This window comes from Lissotriton helveticus, chromosome 2_2 (genome assembly GCF_964261635.1).
Source record: "Lissotriton helveticus chromosome 2_2, aLisHel1.1, whole genome shotgun sequence".
NCBI classification, from domain to species: Eukaryota; Metazoa; Chordata; class Amphibia; order Caudata; family Salamandridae; genus Lissotriton; species Lissotriton helveticus.
The window spans coordinates 508085163-508107306 of record NC_136060.1 but is presented as its reverse complement, the minus strand read 5'-3'; the positions used below and the strand labels follow the sequence as shown (position 1 = coordinate 508107306).

Genomic DNA, 22144 nt, shown 5'->3' with positions numbered 1-22144 from the left:
CAGTGACAAGTCGTCACTGCTTGTTAGCGGCAGAGGATCTGGCATTATTATTTCCACGTCCCCTGCCCTTGGTGCTGTTTCCACGGTATCCACCCCTATTGTTCTTGTTATAGGTGGTTTGGGTGCCACATTTGGTGTACTGTGCTTGTTGTGACGCTTGTCCTCTAGAGGCTCCCCTGTTACCGGAGCGACGAAAGGAACCGCCCCTTAACTGCTGAGACTGCAGAGCTCCCATGGATTTCGCAGTTTCAGTGTCCTTCTTAATCTTCTCAAGAGTGGTGTCTACCTCTGGGCCGAACAGGAAGTCAGGGTTCACTGGCTGATTGAGTAGGGTAGTCTGAATTTCAGCCTTAAAGCCAGAGATACGGAGCCAGGCATGCCTCCGGAGCATAACGCTAGTGTTTATGGCCCTTGCTGCTGTGTCAGCTGCGTCTAACGCGCACTTAATGGACACGTTGGAGATTAACTTCCCCTCCTGTATAAGCATTTCTGCCCCTTCCTTATAAGTATCAGGCAGGTGTTGCATGAGCTGCTCTAACGTGTCATAGTGTGCCCTGTCATATCTTGCTAACAGGGCTTGGGTATTGGAGATCCTCGAAATACTAGCAGCTTGAGCTGCCACACGTTTCCCAGAGGCTTCTAAGATCTTTGATTCTTTGTCCGGAGGAGGAGCATCACCCGTAGTCTGAGAGTTCGCTCTTTTGCGAGCATTAGCCACCACTAAGGAGTCCAGCGGGAGTTGGCCCTTGATGTAGGTAGGGTCCACGGGCGCTGGCCGGTACTTTTTTTCAATTCTAGGGTTCACCACCCTTGCTTTAGTGGGCTCTTTAAAAATGCCACTGGCATGTTTGAGCACACCTTTGAGCATTGGCAGAGTTTTCATAGACCTTTCTGATGTGGAGAATGTATCAAAAAGAAAGTCCTCCTCCACGGGGTCAGCGTGCATATCTACGTCATGGTTAAGTGCCGCCCTCTCAATTAGTGCGTTGAAAGCAGCAGTGTCTTCAGTAGGCGAAGTCTTGACGGCAAATGAAAGAGTATCAGGAGTGGCATGTGGGTCAGGGTCCACAGAATCAGCACAGGGCTGGGACTCATCTGGATCAGCATCCATGGTGTAATTGAACTGGTCCTCATTGTCTCCCCCCTCCACATCCTCAGTGACATATGTGGGAGAGTAGGAATAGCCCTGATCATATGATGGCGTGGGCTAAAAGAGAACAGGAGAGGTAGAAGAATCCCTCTTTTTCTTCAGAGGTATTCTATAATGTTCCATAGGCGTTTCAGGCCTGATTTTACTCTGGTAAACAGTGAGTCGACCTGACTCGGAGTCGATGTAGAGTTTCGACTGGTTGTCGTGGGACGGTGGCTGGAATACAACGTCCTCCGACCGTGGCTGAGTTGTTGCGGCACCCGACGTCGACTTGGCAGAGTCGGTAGTCTGTTGAACAGTTTTAGGCCGCGCCGTCGGGGGTAGTCCGAACTTTATTGGCGCCGAGAGCGTCGGCGACGGACTGACGGTTTGCGATGGAGGCGTTTTCTTCGACTCGACCGACCGACTTCGACGGTTCAGCGCGTTTGAGGCCTTGTGTCGATTCGAGCCGTTGTTGCTTTGCAGGGACGCGCCTTCGTGCTGCGACGCGGCAGGGTGTTTCGATCCGACTTTTGGCTTCGGGTCGAAGGACTTGACTAATATCGGCTGGGCCTCGAGTCCTTTGGAAGAGCCGCCATCTTTGGAGCTGGAAGTCGACGTCGAAGGGAGCGTGACGCGCTTCACAGCAGACACAGGCGTAGTCGATCCGGTCTTCGGCTCAACACCCCCTTTCGACCCCGAGGGTTCGAGTGCACGCTTGGACTTGGAAGGTTCCGAAGTCTTCGAGCGGATGGTTGTTTTAACCAGTTTCGGTTTCGATTTTGTGTCTTTTGGTTTCACTTTTGACATCTCCACCGAGTGGGGCCTATCGACCGATGGCTCTTTGGAAATGTTCTTAGTCAGGCCCGGAAGCGGGACTAGAGAACGGTGTTGAAGATCTTGGCTAAGGCCTTCCGGCGATGCCTCGACCTGAGCCGTGGAAGAGTCTTTATGGGTCCCCGCAACTGCGGTGGGGCCTAGCTCGTCACCTGAGTCGTCGTCGACGGCTCCGGTAGGTGGTACGTCGTCCCCTACCTCGACGATGTCTTCATCATGGACGTAGAGTTCTTCCTCGTCGTTGGTGGAGTCGGGCTCCGAAGCGGGATCCGAGAACTCCGGATCCTCTTCATGAACAGTGTCTCCGTCGTCGCCACCGAAGATGTTTTCTGGGTCCGGTGCCGATTTTCGCACCGACTGTCGTGCAGCGCGTCGAAGACGGAGAGTCTTCTTTGATCTGAATTTCGAACAGGCCATACAGCTGGCCTCGTCGTGGTCCGGTGAGAGACATTTGTTGCACACCGGGTGCACGTCGATGTGGGGATATTTCGAGTTGCAGACGGGGCAGCGCTTGAACGGGCTCCGTTCCATCATCGATCGTCGAAGGGCCTGTGGCGTCGAAAGGCAAAAGTCTTCCGACGTCGAGTTGAAAGAACTGGAAGGTAAAAGGCACCGAACGAAAGACAATACCGACGCCCCTAAGGCCTTTTGGCCTCGAAAAAAGCAACTATAATAAGTTCCGAACGTGAGTTAAGAAGTACATCCGAACCCAATGGCGGAAAAAAAAATCTGAGCATGGAGGGGATGCCCATGCGCACTGTAGTCCAGGGGAGGAGCCACCTATCTTGTGATACTTCAAAGACTCTTCCAGGACAACAATGTGCAATCATCCGGACCCAAGACTAGGCGGAGATCTATGCATAGATATAAATTCAGCAGCCCACATGCCTCGAACATGGAATTCTATAATAACCCTTTCTCTCAGTTCCCTTACCTTCACTACTCTCTATAATAAGCCATTAATTATTCAGTAAGGCAGGTCTTACTGACTCTATACCTCCATTAGCATGACAAACTAAGTATACATATCACTAGGGTTAAGCCATTAAGGGTGCACCTATAAACGATATAACTTAGACCGTGCCCGTTACCTGGAACTTTACATACGAGTGCACCTGCCTTTAAGTAAGTGATTCTTCAACGTCGATGATCATATTGGGTTTTTTCAATTTTAAATAGCCTTGGTCCAATGAGTAATTTAGGCCGCGAGTTCTGACAGGTACCCTAAAGATGCGTTGTCTGAGCCACTTTAAGAATTACCCTTTGGCAAGTTAAATAAGTGAATAAAAATAAGAAGTCACTTACGGTCCTCTGTTCTGACCACCACTTTTCTCTTTTTATTCTAGTGATACGAGGTGCTCACACACCTGTCCTGATGAAGAGCTCAACTGAATGAGATCGAAACGCCGCCGACCTTAGAACAACCTAACTCCTTGTTTTACTATATAAAATAATCAAAAGGGAGTTCAGTGTCTTGTTGTTGTAAAGAGTTGTATGTTTTGACCTTTCCACTCACTAGAGCACTTTTTCTTTATTTTTTGGTGAGCACTGGATTGTGATAAGTATACAAAAAAAAAAAGTAAAAAATGAGTTGGTATTTCACAATGAATAAATTAATTGCACTATAAATTCTGGAGGATGTCCTGCTTTATACGTGCCTTGCTTGATTGAGTGTGTATATTTGAGTCCCAAATGAAAATGTATAGGACTCAATGTAAAAACTCTCCTTTTTTCTCCAAAAATTGACTTCTATGGGACCAATTGGCCCCAATGAACAACTGTTCACTCAATATTCTTATAGTGAACAACTGTTTGCTCAATATTCTTATAGTGAACAACTGTTTGCTCAATATTCTTATAGTGAACAACTGTTCGCTCAATATTCTTATAGTTACGTTGGGGCACGAGTTACAGTTACTTGATGACGATAGCAATTTAAAGCGTGCACAGCTACTCCCAGGAGTGTCCCGAGGCAAGCCAGCAAAGATCGGAGGATGAACAATAGAAGATTAGGCCTGCACATAAAGCTAAGTGTTACATTTTTTTCTTAAACATTACAGCATCACTCGCTGCCCGCAGCTGCGGAGGAAGCAGATTCCAGGCTACTGACCCCAGATACTTTATAGACCTTCCTCCTGCATGCTGAATTCTGGGTATCTCTGCAAATAATTTGTTGACGGATGTCAACTGTCTCGTAGGATTATGGAAACCAAATCTGGCTCGGAGTTAAGAGCCGTCCGACTGATAAAGGGCATTACGCACTAGAACAAGAGCCTAGAATGCGACTCTTTCCCTGATGAGCAGCCAATGTAAATAAATCCGCGTTCAAGGGCACATTTAACAGGAGACGGGCAACCGCATTTGGATGACTTGGAGTCTGTCCGACAGGTACTCCGGTAACCTAAAGCATAATACATCACATGGAATGGTGGAGCATGGGGGAATTCAAACTTGTTGACTCCTTTTAGCTAGAAATTACGTTAGCCGTCCAAGGCCTGCCCAGTCACTCTAATGGCCTGAAGATGGTCCAACTTCAGCTAACCATGACTAGAACTGCTGAATTTCTATGGTTTTGTGCAAGTAAATTCAGAAACTAACTAAAAAGTCCCTGTAACCTTAGGTTTTTTAAAGTGAATTTTTATGTATTTGAAACGTTTTCCTAACTATAACATCCTTGTAACCTTTGTTTTTTTTCAGTGAATTTTTATGTGTTTTTAATGTTAAGAATTTTAATTACTTTCCGTTAACCCAACCACTGCTGCGCACAGCCTTCGGCCTACGTTGGTCACAGCACCCAATCCCACCCCACACACACGGCCTTCGGCTGTGGCCCCTGCTAATACCGGGGGCCCGTGATGGTCCATGCCCCCCCACATTAGTATTTATTTAGCTTATTTAGGATAACGAGGTCCGCTCTGGCCGTTGTCGCCTCCGGAATCTACTGAGTTGAGGGGGAGGTCAAGAGTCGTTTCTCTCCTCACGACTATTTTAAACTTCACACACTTGTTTTTTTGCACTGCCCTTAATTCCCAGGTGGTCATGGAACCAAAGAATGCATAATCTGTCCTTTTCTTTGGTGCTCCTGCTCGGATTCCATTGAGCGAATCCCTTTCTGACAGTTTGTCTCTATGATTGAGAGACATATCATCCATATGGGTGGATAACCAGATGATAAGATTGATCACACTGATAATGGATGGGAATCCAAGCTCTGCTCAATGATTTCCTTTCTTTCACGACACTCCTGTTTCTTTGCTTTTTCATCTTTGTCTGTAGCAGTTGGAGGCACTTGGCGGCATTGAATCTATTAGACTCCCAGTTCAGTTGGTTATTGTTATTGTGTATATTGGGGATTGGAACTGTGGCAGGTCGTTAAAATATCCCTTTGACCCCATTTCTCTCTGGTGTGTTATTGATATAAGCAGAAGCTTCACAGAAATAGGTGTGTTTTCAACTTCCTCTTGAACACGGCTGGGTCCTGGATGGTATGCGGGGCCAGAGGAAGAGCATTCCAAGCGACCGCCGCTTCAGGTGATAATTAAGAGCAAGAAAGGAGAGGAGCTTCACTTGTACGCTTCTTTACGGGAAAATAATTTAGACTTAAGAAACATCACTATTATCGAAACATGCAAAACATTAACTCATCACCAGGAGATGAGACACAACAGCCCAACATGGTGCCGGGTGAAACCAGGCCCTATTCCATGTGCAGGGAGACGAAGCAGTCAGACCTTGGTCACATCCACAAATGAGCAGATTCAGCTCTCAACCTAATCTTAAAGAGGGAACGCCCAGGGCTCAATCTAATCCGCTTGCTGGAGAATCCCGGCCTCTACTTCACTTCAATGACTGATGACAAAGCATAGTCCACCCTCCATAGACAGGACAAGCCTCACCGGGTACCCGCCAAGGACTTCGTTTTAGATGCCCCGGCCACCAGCCAATTACTCAGTGCAGGAGACCCAATATCTGCAAAGGGTGGACCCTTTCCCTCAAGCTGTATGTTGCAGTGGGCGGAGCACAATGAGATTGACAGTTCAACAGACCAATAGATGAAGTGTGTTGATGAAAAGCCTTTCTATTCATCTTGTTTTACTACCCAAGGTTAATGACACAGCCTTTGGGGTCTGTGGGCCAGACCTAAAAAAGGGTCTTTAACTCAAAACCAGCTATAAGCTCAAGACACAACATTCCATCAACAAATAAAATGAATGCCACAAACGCAAGCTTTTCTCACACATGTACAGGTAAAAAAAACGATGAACTGCAACAACTAGAAGCTATGAACACTTTGTCCCAGCCACACAACCTCCTTGCTCTTACACACACAGCACCATTAATACTGGAATACTACGCCAACGCAGCCTGTGACCCTCATGCTTAGGAACAAACTAAATGTCGCTTCATGCATTCACCACCTTGCTGCAGACAGAGCAGTGTTGAAATCCTTGCACCCAGAGGCAGGTTCTGGGAGCTTGCAGCTCATACACTGTAAAGGCAATCTCTCTCTCACACTCTCTCTCTGAGAGCCAACACTTCCAGGACCACTTGGACCAGCTCTGGGCATCTCCAGGGCTTCTAAATCTACCCCCAATTCAAATAAAGGCAGGCTTTAGAATCTTGAGTAGGACCACCAACACACCCCACACGCTGCACACTCAACCTTAGCTACATGGGGCGCAGGCTCACCTTTTTTGGGGAGTCCTCGTCCCTTTCCCATGCGTGACTTCCGGTCATGGGTCTTCCCTTTGGTACCTAGTGGGTCGACCTCAATAGGTTCACCGGTCTCCGACAGCGACTCGCGTGTGGAGTCGCGCGAGGATGTCCTCTTCAGGCGACGCTTGGCCTTCGCCTTGAGGCGAGCTTCGTGCAGCGCCTTCTCCTGCGGGGTCCAGTTCTGGTTCACATCTCCGTCAATGATCTCCTCCTCCAACTCCTCATCTCCAGATCCCATACTGTTCAGTTATCTAGGTGAGAAAGGCACAGCGATGAGACGGGTGGTGGTGGCTTCACCTAGAGTGGATGTGAAGTCTCTGACAACCATAAGCAGTGCGATAGACACTCAGGCCAGTGGTGCTCCACAACCCTCCCCGGTGGGACCGGAGCGTATCAACCTCTATCCTTCTCCGTCATATCGGAGGCTTTTACCTTTTTGACACTCTTAGCAACAGCCAGGCATCGGCTTGGATGCCAGCAGTCAACTAGACACACACCCACCCCGGAGCAAAGTCTGCAAGGTTAGAGGAGATACATTCTGTCTTCTATTTCCATGAAGACAAAAGATCAATTTCTCAATATGTACACAGATTATGAACAAGACATTCAGAGATAAAGCAATACAGTTTAAGAACAGTTTCGCAAAAATAAACTACAATATTAATAATACTAACAGGGCAAATAACTTGAAACTAATTTTAAGAAAAATAATCATTTAAGCTTTTAGAAATCTATGTTTTAGTAAAAACAACCACAAACTCTTAATGGGAGCTTATTCCCACCCTTCTGATAAAATTGCATTATTTAAGAATATATGAACATAGTCGGCAGACATTGGCATCGCCTGCATTTCTCACAATCCAAAAAGCCAGGTTTTTCCATTTCGTGGGTCCTGTAAATTTGCACGACTCGATGCATTCACACAGACTGCAGGTGAACATTGGTCCAGATTCCGTAGATATCTGAACCATCCTCATACGGTTTCCTTTCTGAATCAAAGGCGGTGGTTTAAAGTGACTCTTTAGCCGTAGAATCAAGGTGACCTTTCTGAACTTACTTCTCCTTGAGAAAATATCTTTGAATTATTGATAAGGGCCTGATTTAGATCTTCGTGGACGGGTTACTCCATCCCAATGGTGACGGATATCCCGTCCTCTGAAATATAAATGCTATTGTATCCAAGGCCCTGATTTAGATCTCGGCAGACGGGTTACTCCATCACAACGGTGACGGATATCCCGTCCTCTGTAATATAAATGCTTTTGTATCCTAGGGCCTGATTTAGATCTCGGCGGACGGGTCACTCCATCCCAATGGTGACAGATATCCCATTCTCTGAAATATAAATGCTATTGTATCCTAGGGCCTGATTTAGATCTCGGCGGACGGGTCACTCCATCCCAATGGTGACGGATATCCCATTCTCTGAAATATAAATGCTATTGTATCCTAGGGCCTGATTTAGATCTCGGTGGACGGGTTACTCCGTCGCAATGGTGATGAATATCACAACGGTGACGGATATCACAACGGTGACGGATATCCCGCCCTCTGAAATATAAATGCTATTGTATCCTAGGGCCTGATTTAGATCTCGGAAGACGGGTTACTCCGTCGCAATGGTGACTAATATCACAACGGTGACGGATATCACAACGGTGACGGATATCCCGTCCACCGAAATATAAATGCTATTGTATCCTAGGGCCTGATTCAGATCACGGCGGACGGGTTACTCCATCACAACGGTGACGGATATCCTGTCCCCAGAAAGAGAAATCCTATTATATCCAATGGGATTTATATTTCGGCGGCTGCTATACCCCTCCCTGTTATGACAGAGTAACCCGTCCGCTGAGATCTAAATCAAGCCCAGAGCTCCTCACTGGGAAGAACAGATCTGGTTTTTATTTCAGTGAATGAGATGAGCTTAATTTTGGTCATAAACCTGTTTGCAGCAGAAAACTGCTCTATCTAAGCCAGTCAAAAATCACAAAGGGACTTCTGAGAGACAAAAATGGTTCAGTATTTCCGAGAACACCCAGAAACAGCGTACGTACGGGTGCAATCGTAGAATTCCATCTGACGTTTACATTTATCTTTGTGAATTGGTCACCGTTGTGATGGAGTAACCCACCCGCCAAGATCTAAAACAGACCCTTAAAAATAATTTGAAGATATTTTCTCAAGGAGAAGTAAGTTAAAAAAGGTCACCTTGATTGTACGGCTAAAGAGTCTCTTTAAACCACCGCCTTTGAATCCGAAAAGAAACCGTATAAGGATGGTCCAGATATCGACGGGATTTAACTGGGACAAATGTTAACCTGAAGTCTTAGTTGTGCTTGAAATCTTGAGATTTCTAGCTGAATGAATGTTCACATGTATAGATATTTTTGCATACCTACTTTTAATTGTTTTAGTAAACTTTTCATCCAACTTAGCAAATTCTTCCCTAATATCCTCGGTATTACCAGACACCGAATCCTGCCTTTGTGACTGAAAGTTTTACTTTGCCATTTTCTTACCACTGTCTTTTTAAGGGGCCAATTCAGCTTAGCAGAGATAAAGTTTATTCCATATTTCAAGGTTTACACTTTTCCCTTAAGATCACTTATCAAATCTCTGAGGTGAATACTTTTTAAGTTCTTGTTTAAAGTGTCTATCTTTAGTACGTCTTGTTTTTTAAATCATGGCCATCTCTGCTATAAACAAACTTTTTTTAGTAGACCCACAACATTTCCTCTAATAGGATCATGAGGGAAGATCTGGGAGAAAGGGAGCTTCAGGAAAGTCAAACAGTAAGGCCGGGTGGTTTTACCCATCACTGGAGGACTTTCAGACACCAAACGTGTAACAGAAGGCGCCTCCCCTTCTGCTATGAGTCTCTGAAGGCAATGATAGGTTATTGGGAATGCAAGGGGTGATCTTCGTCAACTTCTAGTGAGATGTAAGAGAACAATGTATCACTGGGTGGTCCTCAATGCACAGGATTGGATGTAGGTTCCTCCACCGTTTCAAGAAGTTGGTTGGCCAGGACTGAGTCAATACAGGAGAAAGGAGATCGGTCACTCAGGGATGAAACTAAACGTGGTAGAAATATTAGTGCTATCGAGTCACCCACAAAGGCGCGAGAAGGCACGTTCATTTATGAGGTCGAGATCAGCATTAAAAGCCTACAGTTGTGCAATTCAGAACATTTTTCGAAGCTGATGAACAGCCGGTGATTATGCGCAGACACCAGTAGCTATTTGTCCAAAGGTACAATGTCAGGTGTTAGAAATGGGACCCCCAGGTGATGACCAGCTGAAGGGATTATTAGGAAGGAGCGGTTAGATTAGGTGAACTAGTGCGAAGGGGGGGGCAGGGAGAGGGGTAAAGAGAATGTTACAAAAAGGTAAAGCTCGGAAAAGGGAAAAACAGTGGGTATCCGACAGTAAAGAAAGCGTAGACTGCCCCTCAGAGCCAGCCAACACCCAGGAACTGGGCGCGAAGAGGGGGCCGGGGAGATGGTAGGACGACCATCGAACCACTGGGAAACCAGCAGGTCAGAGGGCAGGAGTCGTGGAAAGAGAGTACCTGAGGGCTGGCGGACAGCGAGTTTGAGGAGAGTTCCACACTCAAGGAGCCAAGTCCAAGCTCAGGTTTGAGAGCAGTCAAGGAGCACAGAATAGTGAGGCAGGCTACATCATTGGGGATGAAAAACCGCAAACTTGAAATGGGGCTTGCGGAAGAAAAGTTATCATTCGGGAGCCAGGAAGGGCTGAGCTTCATATAAATATGTATGAGGCGATACCAAACCTATGGAACAGGGTGCACCAGGAGAAGATGCCGGCATCAGCATTACCCATATAAACATATATATCAAGCGATACCAAACCTATGGAACAGGGTGCACCAGGACAAGATGGAGGCAGCAGCATCACCCATATAAACATATATATCAAGCGATACCAAACCTATGGAACAGGGTGCACCAGGACAAGATGGAGGCAGCAGCATCACCCATATAAACATATATATCAAGCGATACCAAACCTTTGCAACAGGGAGCATCAGCACGAGAGGCCGGCAGCAGCATCACCCATATAAATATATAGGAAGCGATACTAAATCTATGGAACAGGAAGCACCAGCACGAGAGGCCGGCAGCAGCATTACCCATATAAATAAATATGAAGCAATGACAACCTATGGAACAGGGAGCACCGCGAGATGCGGACAATCATCAGTCTTGAACTGTCTGAAGCATTTATAACCTACGCTAATTAGGGCTTTGTTTTTCTCTCTATAAATACAGGACCAAACCTCGGAGTCTAATAATTGTTTTAATTTCATTTTACCTAAGAGAAAGTCTCGGATTTCTAGAATGGGGAGGCGTATACTTTCTAACAACATCTCAACATTCTTTCAACGTATTAATAGCCTAGTTCATTCTTCTAGCCTTCAATTACAAGCTCATAAAACGGTTTGTCAGTTATACTACACCCCCTTAAGAGTTTCTAAGTGGTCTGGAAACACTACTCCAAGCGACCGTACTAAATGCCCCAAATGCGACCTTGCGGGTGCGGATCTGGAGCATACGCTCTATTCATGCCCATTGCTCCGTGTATTCTAGGATGGGATAGAAATTATTTTGAGGCAGAAACTATTACTCTCTATCTCTATTACAGCTGAGATGGTATTACTTGGAATCTCGTTCTCCACTTGTTTACTTACGGATCTGCTATTTGTTTTGATCTCATGTGCAAGATTGGTTATTGCAAGGGCATGGATTTTAGTTAAATCACCTCATGTTACCGAATGGTGGTTCTTGGTGAATGAAATTTATGATATGGAACTTTCTATAGCAAAAACAAGGAGGGGCACAATCGATTGAAAAATTAGATCAAATCTGGGGAACTTTTCTTCTGCTGTGAATCTAATGGTTGTTTTTTGACTTTATGCATTTTCGTTTCTTCCTTTATATTAGTTCGCGGGTGTAAGTTTTAGTCTCTTACGCAAAAATGATGGGTCTATATCAAATTATGATTGTTGGTTTATTTATGTGTTTGTAACTGATTCTCTGTTTTTCTTTACTGCTTGTGTCATTAATAAAAAAATTATTAAAAAATAAATAAAAAAATAAAAAAAGGAACAGGGAGCACCAGGAGAAGATGCATGCAGCAGCAGCATTACCTGGGACTGGAGCGATGAGGAATCACGAGGCAAAGTCTTTCGTCAGCAGCGGATACCAATCTGTGGAGGAAAAAAGGTAAAAGTCAAATGTTTGTTTCGATGAAACTACTACCTAAAGCAGTTGGGGGAGAAGCAAAAATAAACTTGTTACTGCGCCAGGAATTGAAACACCGGAGCACAACTTTTGTACTCAACGCATGCAAGTAAAGTTCCCATTTTTAAGAGTCCATCCTAACGTCATCAAAGCTTTGCCCACGTGGCCGGCTCGGAATCGATTCACTTCATGAAACTGAACTTGTGACAATCCAATACCGTAAAGAGATTTCCTTCCTGCTTCCTTCTCGGCGGAATTACATAAATTTCCCCAGGGGCACAACCGGTGTTCGCGCCCGCTTTGTGTGCCCCCGGGGCACTTTGATATTACAGAAGGGGCCACAGATGCTTGGGAGTCCCCTCCTGTAATAGCGATAGCGCTGGCCCATATACAGCGCCAGCGGTATCCGCAGGGGGCGTTCCCAGATTTACATGGGGGCGTGCCACATGCAAATGAGGGAGTCCCTTTGCCTCTGCGCCCGCGCCGTATTACACTCACACGCGCAGAAGCAAAGAAGCTCTCAGGAGGTGCATTGACAGTGCGCCCCCTGATTGTACCCTTCTGGCGGGGTCCCATGGACCCCCAGACATCCCCTTACAGGTGGGTGAAGTCACTCACTCCACCTGCCTTCAAGGGGCTCCCTAATCCCCTGCAGGTGGGTTGCGTTGTGCACTGCGAAAAAAAATAAAGCATCTGTAAAGCAGGCGCTCCATTTTTCACAGGAATGCACGGTCCCGGCGGCAGCGCATTCATGGTAATAGAGCGCATTTTCAATCTTCGCGTCGGGAGCACTTTTTTAAACAATGAAAATGCGCATTTGCTGTAATACGGCCCCTGGTGGTAGCATGGCTCAAGTACCAGCGCTCTCTTACAATGGGCCATTTTGAGAGGTTGTACGCTTGGATCCAGATCAGAATGAGGGTCCAGCACTGGTCCAAGACAGGATACGATACAGAAACCATAGGGCCGTATCACCGTAAATGTGCATTTTCATTGTTTGCGCCAGGCGCACCTTTTTAAAGCCAATTTGCGCCTCTTGAATGGACTACGAGTCCTCCAAATTAACGGTGGTGGGGTAGGGCTGTGGTAAGATATGAACCCATCACGATCAACGCTCGTCACGGTCAAGCAACCGTGCTGCCTTTCCTGAGACCAGATGAATCTGCTTCCCATGAAACCTGGAATGGCTCTGCAACGGAGGCTCGCTCTTAAATGCAGGTTCCAAACAGGTGGGAGAGGTGGGGTCATTTTCACTTTGGCAGGGGAAGGGTATAGACCCCTGTGGACAGCCTCGTTCCACCCACAGGAACAACTAGTTGTGGTGTCCATGCAGGCTCCGGAGTCAGAGAGGCGCTAGCGGCCACACACAGAGCTGGCCACCCTCCAGAGCAGCACACACAGGGGCTTCAATGAACTCCACCCTGTACCTGTCCAGGTATTTTTTTTTTTTATTTAATGCATTCTTATAAAGCGCGGACTTTACCCGAAGGTGTCAGAGCGCTGTACAATAGAACCAGTTACGATACATGAGAACTGTTGCAGGAATAGAACAAACAAAAATAGCCTGAACAGACTGTACAAGCAAAAGTAAGACATCTTGTATGTAAAGGACTCACAGTATGAGAGATTTTAGTTGGATGGAGCGGTACACCATTGCTCTTGTAGGGACACTGGTAAAAAGGCCAGTACCACCAACCACAGATGCATGGAGAAGTGTGGCTCATTGGTTAGAGGAGGCAGACCCTGAAGCAGAGGTCAGACCCGGGACCAGGGTTCAATTCCAGACGCGGCAGGGTCTTGAGCCCAAATGCCATGGACTCGATAATTCTCGCTTCGGTGCCTACTCGAATCACGGGTTCACACTCTGCAACTCTGGGCAATAGCTTGCATAATCTCCACTACGCCCCCCCCCCCCCCCCCCCCCCCTGCGGGATGCCTGGCTTTCACCTTGGGGATGCCCAGTAGGGGTTATCTCACAGGGAAAAGCCAGGACGGGTTCCCAAAGCAAGCGCCTTGAGACCTTGCGGTGATAAGGCGCTATTATAAGAACCATTGACATTGACATGCTACCACCAGAGCAAGTCTCTCCTAACCAGGGTCGAGAGGACAGTGGTCTCTCACAAAGGGGGTACACACTGGGAGGTCACTTTACGCTGGAGCCCACCTCTGCTCGGTCACAGCATTAAAGGGGGCACCTCCAGTGAGCTTGTGTAAATGTAGGGCTCACTTGATAAACAAAACGCACATGGCGGTCCATCCGTGGGAAAGTCTTCAAGTCTTCCCAGGCCACATCGAGCTCTTTTACCCCAAGAGCTGGTTCATTCCGAAAGGATGGATTCTGGAAAGACCCTTCATTTCGGCGTTAAGGTTCCTTTAGCACTGGCACACATTGGCTCTTCTTGAAATGTTATGAGCCCCACTCTGTTGACTTCAGTGTCTTGTCCAAGCCATTGGTGAGCCAATGTGACTATTGGCTTCTAGGCCCACCTAGCCCCTCACATCTTATTCCTCGCACGTCTTGTGCCTGAGCACAGGTGGCCAAACGTCTTCGTATGCGGCACCTAAAGTTGCTGTTGGCGCTTTACCTCTGGCTCACAAAGAGCACTTGTCCTACAAATTCTTCTCCGAAAACTTGGCCTAGCTTTTCTTGCACAGCTGAGATATGCCTTCAGTTTGGCAGCGCCAGGTTTACCGTGAAGGTCAACATTGTTGTTCAATTAATCCTTGTGACTGAAGCCAAAAAGAGGGAAAAGTAGGCAGACCAACTGCAAGTCTCCAGCAAGTCTGCTGGATGCCACTTAGAAAGGAGTCAATTGATGGATTTTCCAAAAACAGGCATCTGAGTTGCACCACTGCCCCGCCCCCTATTTATGCAAACCAAACAGCATCAATTTAAAGGCAGGTGACTTCTGGAGAGACATGAAGAACAAAATAAGACTGTGAACTGTATTTTTAGGATTATTGCTGAGAAAGTAAAACAGACAAAACTTGTCAAGTTTCACTGAGAAGTCCAAAATATCCTGCTCTCCCTCCAGTCAGTACATAGCTCCCCCCTCCATCCTGTACCTCCATGTCTCCTTTACGCCCTGCCTCCCCCCTTCTCCCCTCACACTAGATGTAAGTGCACGTCTCCCACCTCTCCATGGTTTCCCCCCCCCTCACACCTAAGTGAGGGCTCCCTTTCCACCCAATGCAGCTTCTGGACCAGTGTGGGAGAAGGCACGGCCGCCTGGGTGCAGTGAATAAACTCACAAAGCGCCTGCGCGTTGCATGGTATTTCTGCATGCTTTGACATACTAAACACGTGACCCTGGGTCCGATCTTCTTTTTAGTATCTCAGAGAAAAACATCTTAGAAGATCTTGCTATAAAGCGCCTGGATGCCCACCTTGTGTTTTTTGCGTTAAGTTAACTGTAAAAAACTAAAAGTTGGTCTGCGGTGACGATTAATAATTAGTGCTACAAAGCGAGTAAAAGAGTGATTTGCTGGTGTTTACCTTCATCCTAGTTTTAAATCAACATCACAACTGCACAAACGTTCTCTTGCTGGTAGATTGTAATAACGAAACATGACATCCCTACTAGGTGTTGGATCTTGTGTACAGAAGCAGGCCTGGGCACTGTGGGGTCTGCACAACAACCATGCTTGTGGTTTTCAGGGCCCGCTACCTCGGACTCCTACCTTTACTTCCTTCTCCACCAACAACATCCTGGTGTCACAGTCCAGCACAGCTGCCGGCTGCTCAAGCCAACTCCTTCCTGGGTGCTGCTGCTCCAGCCTTGGACCCTGCACCCTGGGACTCGGTGCCAGCCTCACACCTGGCATATTCTCACGCCAGCCTCGAGGTGCCTCCTCCCATCCACAAAGGTTGGATAAATGCCAACGGCCAAGATCAAGAATCGAAACCTTGCACTGAGACATCATCCACCAGAGGCACTGTCATGGGGTCAAACAGCACACCCCGCTACGAAAGGCACCAAAGTAGGTGAAGAGGGGGAAATGCTAGTGACTGAACAGGGCTGCTTTGGCCAGCCTGTAAGCCCTCTGACCCCAACAGGACACCCATTAGCAAAGTGAGCAGCAGTGTGACGTTTCTCCCTACGTACAGGGAGCTGTGCCTGCTACAGTTAGCAGACATCACTGCATGCCACCAGGACTCTCAGAAATATGAGCACTTACCCCCGTCAGCCTCCTACAAGAGGCGCGAGCACCAGAACCGATAGAATACTACCTGTAACCAAAACAGGAATGCTACTGTGGACAGCGGAGGGTTTAAGGTTTCCCTCTGATCACAAGAATGGAGAAACAAAGTCTTGGCAACAACCAAAACAGTCAGTACTCACGGACCTGGCAGAGTATCCCACCCAGAAGGGCAGCTTATCAATGGGACTGGCCAGATTCTCCTCAACCTTAAAGCTGCGGGGAGTACTCGGTAAACCGACAGCAGGTCCAGGGTAACCTCAGTCTAAAGGCCCCATCACTCCTTCAGCTGTATCTGCAGGGTGTCAACCTCGTCTTGCGGTATTACTGCTACCCGGGGGTATTGGTAAATTACGACTGCATTACTCTGTGGGTTCACAACTAATGCCCTGAGGATAAAAGGCAGAAATCTGTGCTACAAAACGATTATTTCATGCCGCCTTCCTGGTTAAAATTCCTTCAGGTTTAACTTGGAGGCTTTGTTTGAGAAACCGGTATGGTATTACCGCGTGCAGTAATACTGGATGGTATTGAGCAGGAACTCCTGTTTCCGCCCAAGACGGCATTAAGTGCTGCGCTTAATGAGGGCCTAACATGTCCTTGGGTGATACTGAAGCTTGACTAGGGTAAAATAGTTTCCCTAAATCTTTGACTGTCGAAGGGCTAAGAGTCCGCCCTCTGCAGCAAAGCACCTCTGAACACCATTTTCTCAATAATTCTAAACATTTGAAATGAGGAAGAGATAGAAAATATATATATATATATATATATATATATATATATATATATATATACACACATACACACACACGCTATACACACACACACACACACACTTCAGGAGGCATAATACATTTGCGAAAAACTCCTAAACATGAAAAACTCCACTATAGATCTTGATTGCGAAGAACGCTTTTGAGAAGATATAACCACAAGGTGAATAGGAAAAGTTACAGCCCTGGAGTCACCAGAGCAGCGCCTTCTAACATCCATAGCCATACCCCGAACCCAGGCAACCCTCAAATACTCTCAGCATGCCTCCACCCACATCAAGACACCACTACCCCGGCCCACCCAGTGCCTCCCGACAAAACAATCCCCTACCACATAATGTGCCTAACTACCCCTCCTCCACTTTAAACCACAACAACCCTTTACTACTCCACCTCCAACCAAAAACCTTTCCTTGCCCCACCTTTAACCACAACCATGCTGACCTACACCTAACCACAATCACACCTGAGACAACTAGAAGAACCACATCGCCAACTATAACCACCCCGTCACACTTCAAGCAAAAATAAATCTCTCAAGGAAATAAAAGAACCTCCCACTATTTCAGCTTCAATTCCTACACCACCATGGTCACCTCCCACTACCAGACACTTCTAAGCCCACCTGCAACCTTCCCTGCTCTTACCTCCAAGTACTACAACCCCTCTGGTCTCACCTCTGAACTACATAAATAAACACAAGTCCTAGCACAGCCGGTAGGTGTAGCTGTTTGAACCAATTGGCTTTGCAAATGCAGTTTGCCAATGCTGTGCAGAATTGGCTCAAATAAAAGTGCAGTTTGCCAATGCTGTGCAGAATTGGCCCAAATAAAAGTGCAATGACAAGACTTTTATTGCGCTCATTTAATTCCCATGGTATGCATCAACACACGTGTGCACCACTACAGAATAATGCAGGGGACATTCTCCTAGTTTAATTTATTTTTTAAACATTTATTTACAGATCCAAGGCATGGGGTGGTAAATAAAAGGATACTCTGCAAGGGAAGCAGTACTTGGGCCATACTCCAGGGTAGGGACAAACACACAATAAGGAGGTGAATCTGGTAACAGCTGACCAAAATGAAGCAAGGAAATGATTGACAATGAGGGCAGCCAATAAGCTCCCAGTAAACAAATAAAATGCCTTCAGGCAAGACCTAAAGTAAGGGGGGGAAGGACTGTGAATGAAGCAAAGTTATTTGCCAAAATAGTGAAGTCCCCAAAACATTTAGGGTCTCAAAGAGAGTGTTTAAGGAAGGGTAAGGATGTGTCCTGACTGAGGGGAAACAATCTTTACCTCGCAGCATTTACCATGCAGGAATTTAGTAAGCATTTGTTGAAAAAAAAAAAATTAATAACATTTTGCGTTTTTTTACAAATGATTTTCGGGTTCGGGGCTTGGTAGAAGCACAGGAGGTGAGGGTGACTTGAAGATTCAGGAGGGTAACGAGAGATAGGTGCGACTTGAGGGTTATGGGGTGGGTAACGAGGTAAAGAGAGGTAGGAGTGACTTGAGGGTTATGGGGTAGGGAGGCGGGGCCGACTTGAGGGTTCATGAGGGCGTAAAGGGAGCAGAGGGTGACTTGGGGGGTTATGGGGTGTGTAGAGGTAAGGGGATGACTTTAAGGTTCAGGGGTGGTTGTATGTAAGGGAGGTGAGAGTGACCGGAGGGCACGGGGTTGGGTAGAGGTACAAGGAGGGGAGGGTGACTTTAGGGTTAAGAGGTGGCCAGAGGTAAAGGGAGGGTTCAGCATTGGGTAGAGGTAAAAGGAGGTATGGGTGACATGGCAGTTTGGGGGTGAGCAAAGGTAAAGGGGATTTTTGGGATTTAGGTATTGGTTGAGGTGAAGGGAGATAAAGGGCATTTTAGGGTTATGGGGTGGGTTGATGTAGAGAGAGGCAAGTGGGAAACAAAACTTTTGAAATCCCTGCATACTTGATGATAAATAAAACAGCTTTTAAATTATAAAACCGGTAGCCAACAAATAAGGAAATGAGAGATATAGATATACTATCTGCCAGGAGTCTTAAACTAAGGGAGTAGGTTTACAGCGTCATCATCAACAAAAGCGACAGGAGGCCAAATTGTATGCTTTGGAAATTGGTCCTTTGCCACAAAGTTTGGTTATTGCTAGAGGTTTGTGTTCAGCTCTTGGAAACACCCAGAAGGGCGAGCTTCAACTTGATGGTTTCGGGTTCTCTTGCAAGCAAAGGCAACAACAACAACAACAAAAGGCATAATCCCAGCACACTAAAGTATGCAAAAAGATAGAATGCTTCAATTAATCTCAGCCACTTGTAATCGCTCCGGGCCGCGTCCTTTCGAAGACTGATAGTGAAAAGGAAGAAAAGAAGAACAACAACAAAGCCAAACAATGGTAAGTCATGGGTGTGCTAAGAGCTCATTTTAAGAGTTATTTTTTTGTTTTGTTTTGTTTTTTAGAAACAGAGGGTCGCAAGCGTCAGCGCGTGCAAGCGGTCTCAGGCAAGAATGTAAAAAAAATTTAATTAGTTCCCAAAAAGTGAGCAGTGGCAGGATACAAGTCAGCCAATCAACAGGAGGCTACGCTCAAGGGGAGGGACAAACACCATAAAAGGAAGGCAAGACATTGACTAAGAAGCAAATAAGAGTGACAATAAAGCCAACCAAAGGGCAGGTTGAACCAGAGTGCTTAGTAAGCTCACAATACATCTTCAATATCCGCTGCCCCATCTCCAAGTCAAATAACCCGCCTGCTGCCCCACCTTGTACTACAATACCCCTTGATGCCCCACTGCCATCTAAACAACCCGCCCGCTTCCCAGCCTCCATGAAAAAAACAACCCGCCAGGCCTCTGAAAGAAAGAACCCTCCTGCCGTCCAGCCTCCAAGAAAAAACCGGCTCGCTGCTGGGTCTCAAAGTAAAAACAACCCGCCCACTGCCCTGCCTCAAAGTAAAACCCACCTGCTGCCCCGCCTCCATCCCCCGACGCAGCCACATCTCTGGACACCTGAGGGACCTGCACTGGCTCCCCGTCAGCAAGAGAATCACGTTCAGACTCCTCACCCACGCACACAAGTCCCTCCACGACCTGGGCCCCAAGTACCTCAACGACCGCTTGACCTTCTACACGCCCACCCGCCAGCTACGTTCGACGAGCCTCGCCCTCGCCGCCATACCACGCATCCGAAGAGCCACCGCCGGAGGAAGATCCTTCTCCTACCTGGCGGCCAAGACATGGAACTCCCTCCCCATCCACCTCCGGCTGACCCAGGACCATCTCGCCTTCAGGAGACAACTCAAGACCTGGCTGTTCGAGCAATAGCAGACCCCCCCTCCCCCAAGTGCCTTGAGACCCTCCGGGTAAATAGTGCGCTATACAAATGCTATGATTGATTGATTGATTGATTGAAAAAAACAACACACCTGCTGCTCTGCTTCCATGTCAAACAACCCCGCTGACCCACCTTCAAGTAAAATGACCCCTGCTGCCCCACCTACTACTAAAATACCCCTTGCTGCTATTATTATTATTATTATTATTATTATTATCATCGATTTATTAAGCGCAGTTGCTGCCCAGGGGCGTCCAAGCGCTGAGTTTAGACAGAAGACGTGGCAGAGCACACGAGGAACTAAAGGGGCTTCACGAATAGTATGGTTTTCAGTTTCCTGCGGAATGAGAGTAGGTCGGGTGTGGATCGAAGAGCAAGGGGGAGGGCATTCCAAAGCTTGGCGGCATTCAGCGAGAACATCCTGCCCCCGGACCTGGCTCTCTTTACTCTGGGTACCACTGCCAGAAAAGCACCGGTAGACCGGAGGTTCCTATTAGGGTGGTAAGGGGTGACAAGGCTGGCGTTGATTGCTGATCCGGTCTTCCAGAAAGCCCGATGTGTGATGCACAGAGCCTTGAATGCCACTCTCTGTCTCACAGGCAGCCAATGTAGGCTTTTCAGTCCCTGTCTGACGGACTGAGACCGTGGAATTTGGAGTATGGTACGTGCTGCGCAGTTTTGTACCACCTGCAGCTTTCGGAGAGTCATCTCAGGCGCCCCCAGGTATAGGGCGTTGTTTGAGTCCAAACGGGACTGGATGAGGCCTTGTACCGCCACCTTCTTGGCATCCAGAGGTAAAAGTGGAAGGACCTTCCTCAGCGTTCTTAATAGTCCAAAACAGGTGGCAGACAACTTGGTGGCCTGAGTGGAGAAGGAGAGTTTGTGGTCTAACCAGACTCTTAACACTGTCCTTGGGGGTAGGAGGTGCCCCTAGGCCAGCGGGCCACAGGGAAGAAAAGGATAGTGGTGAGGCTGGGCCTAGGAGCATGAGTTCAGTTTTCCCTCCGTTCAGTTTGAGGGAGGAGTTGGTCATCCACTCCCTCATGCTCTCCAAGCAGTTCAGCAGGCCGGCCGAGGCTTGCCCACCGTTCTCTTGGGCCAATGAAACCACTAGCTGGGTATCGTCGGCGTACGACACGATTTTAATGCCGTACGGTTCTACTACCCCAGCCAGCGGTTTCATGTATGCGTTGAACAGTACAGGGCTCAGCGATGAGCCCTGCGGAACTCCACAGCTAAGAGGCTTGCTGGTAGATGTTGTGTTACCATCAAAGATCTGGAAAGATCTGTCAGCCAGGAAGGAGCTGAACCACCTTAGTGCGTTTCCCGAGACTCCGATGTTCTGGAGACGGTTCAGCAGAGTGGCATGGCTGACCGTATCGAAGGCAGCACTTAGATCAAGGAGGATCACTGCCACTGATCCTCCCTGATCCAGTATTCTTCGAGACTCTTCGGTAACTGCTAGCAAGGCGGTTTCAGTCCCACGGCCAGGTCTGAAGCCTGTCTGGGAGGTGTGCAGTAGGGAGTGATTCTCCAAAAACTGGACCAAGAGGGCATTTATGTGCTTTTCCAACACCTTGCCCGTCCACGGGAGCAATGAGATGGGGCGATAGTTGGAGTAGTCGTCAGGGTCCAAATTAGTTTTTTTTAAGAGCGCCCGTACAGAGGCTTGCTTCCAGGCAGTGGGAACTGTGCAAGTGGACAAAGATGAGTTTAGCAGTTCCAGGACTACAGGGAGGATGGCTTCGCCTGCCTGCATCAGGATATCTGGGGGGGCTGGGTCACGGGGGGAGCCCGACTTAACCTGGCGAGCCACTTTATCTAAAGTGACAAGGTCCAGGAGAGGGAAATGATCAAGAGTCGGCACAGTAGTAGACAGGCCTAAACAGGGGAGATTTTCC

General features: G+C 47.4%; 1 protein-coding gene across 2 annotated transcripts in view; it reads right to left on the bottom strand.

Moving 5' to 3' along the window:
- Nucleotides 1-22144, bottom strand: part of LOC144821582 (programmed cell death protein 4-like) — a 135682-nt gene that overhangs the window by 81547 nt on the left and 31991 nt on the right. The window contains exons 1-3 of one of the 2 annotated variants that reach the window (XM_078678792.1): nt 15633-15752; nt 11858-11917; nt 6656-6933 (exon numbers count right to left, since the gene is read on the bottom strand). In XM_078678792.1, the coding sequence (XP_078534918.1) occupies nt 6656-6920 (265 nt within the window). In that variant the 5' untranslated portion in view covers nt 6921-6933; nt 11858-11917; nt 15633-15752. Of the gene's footprint in view, nt 1-6655; nt 6934-11857; nt 11918-15632; nt 15753-22144 lie in introns of those variants that run through there. The other variant, XM_078678791.1, reaches the window with a different exon arrangement.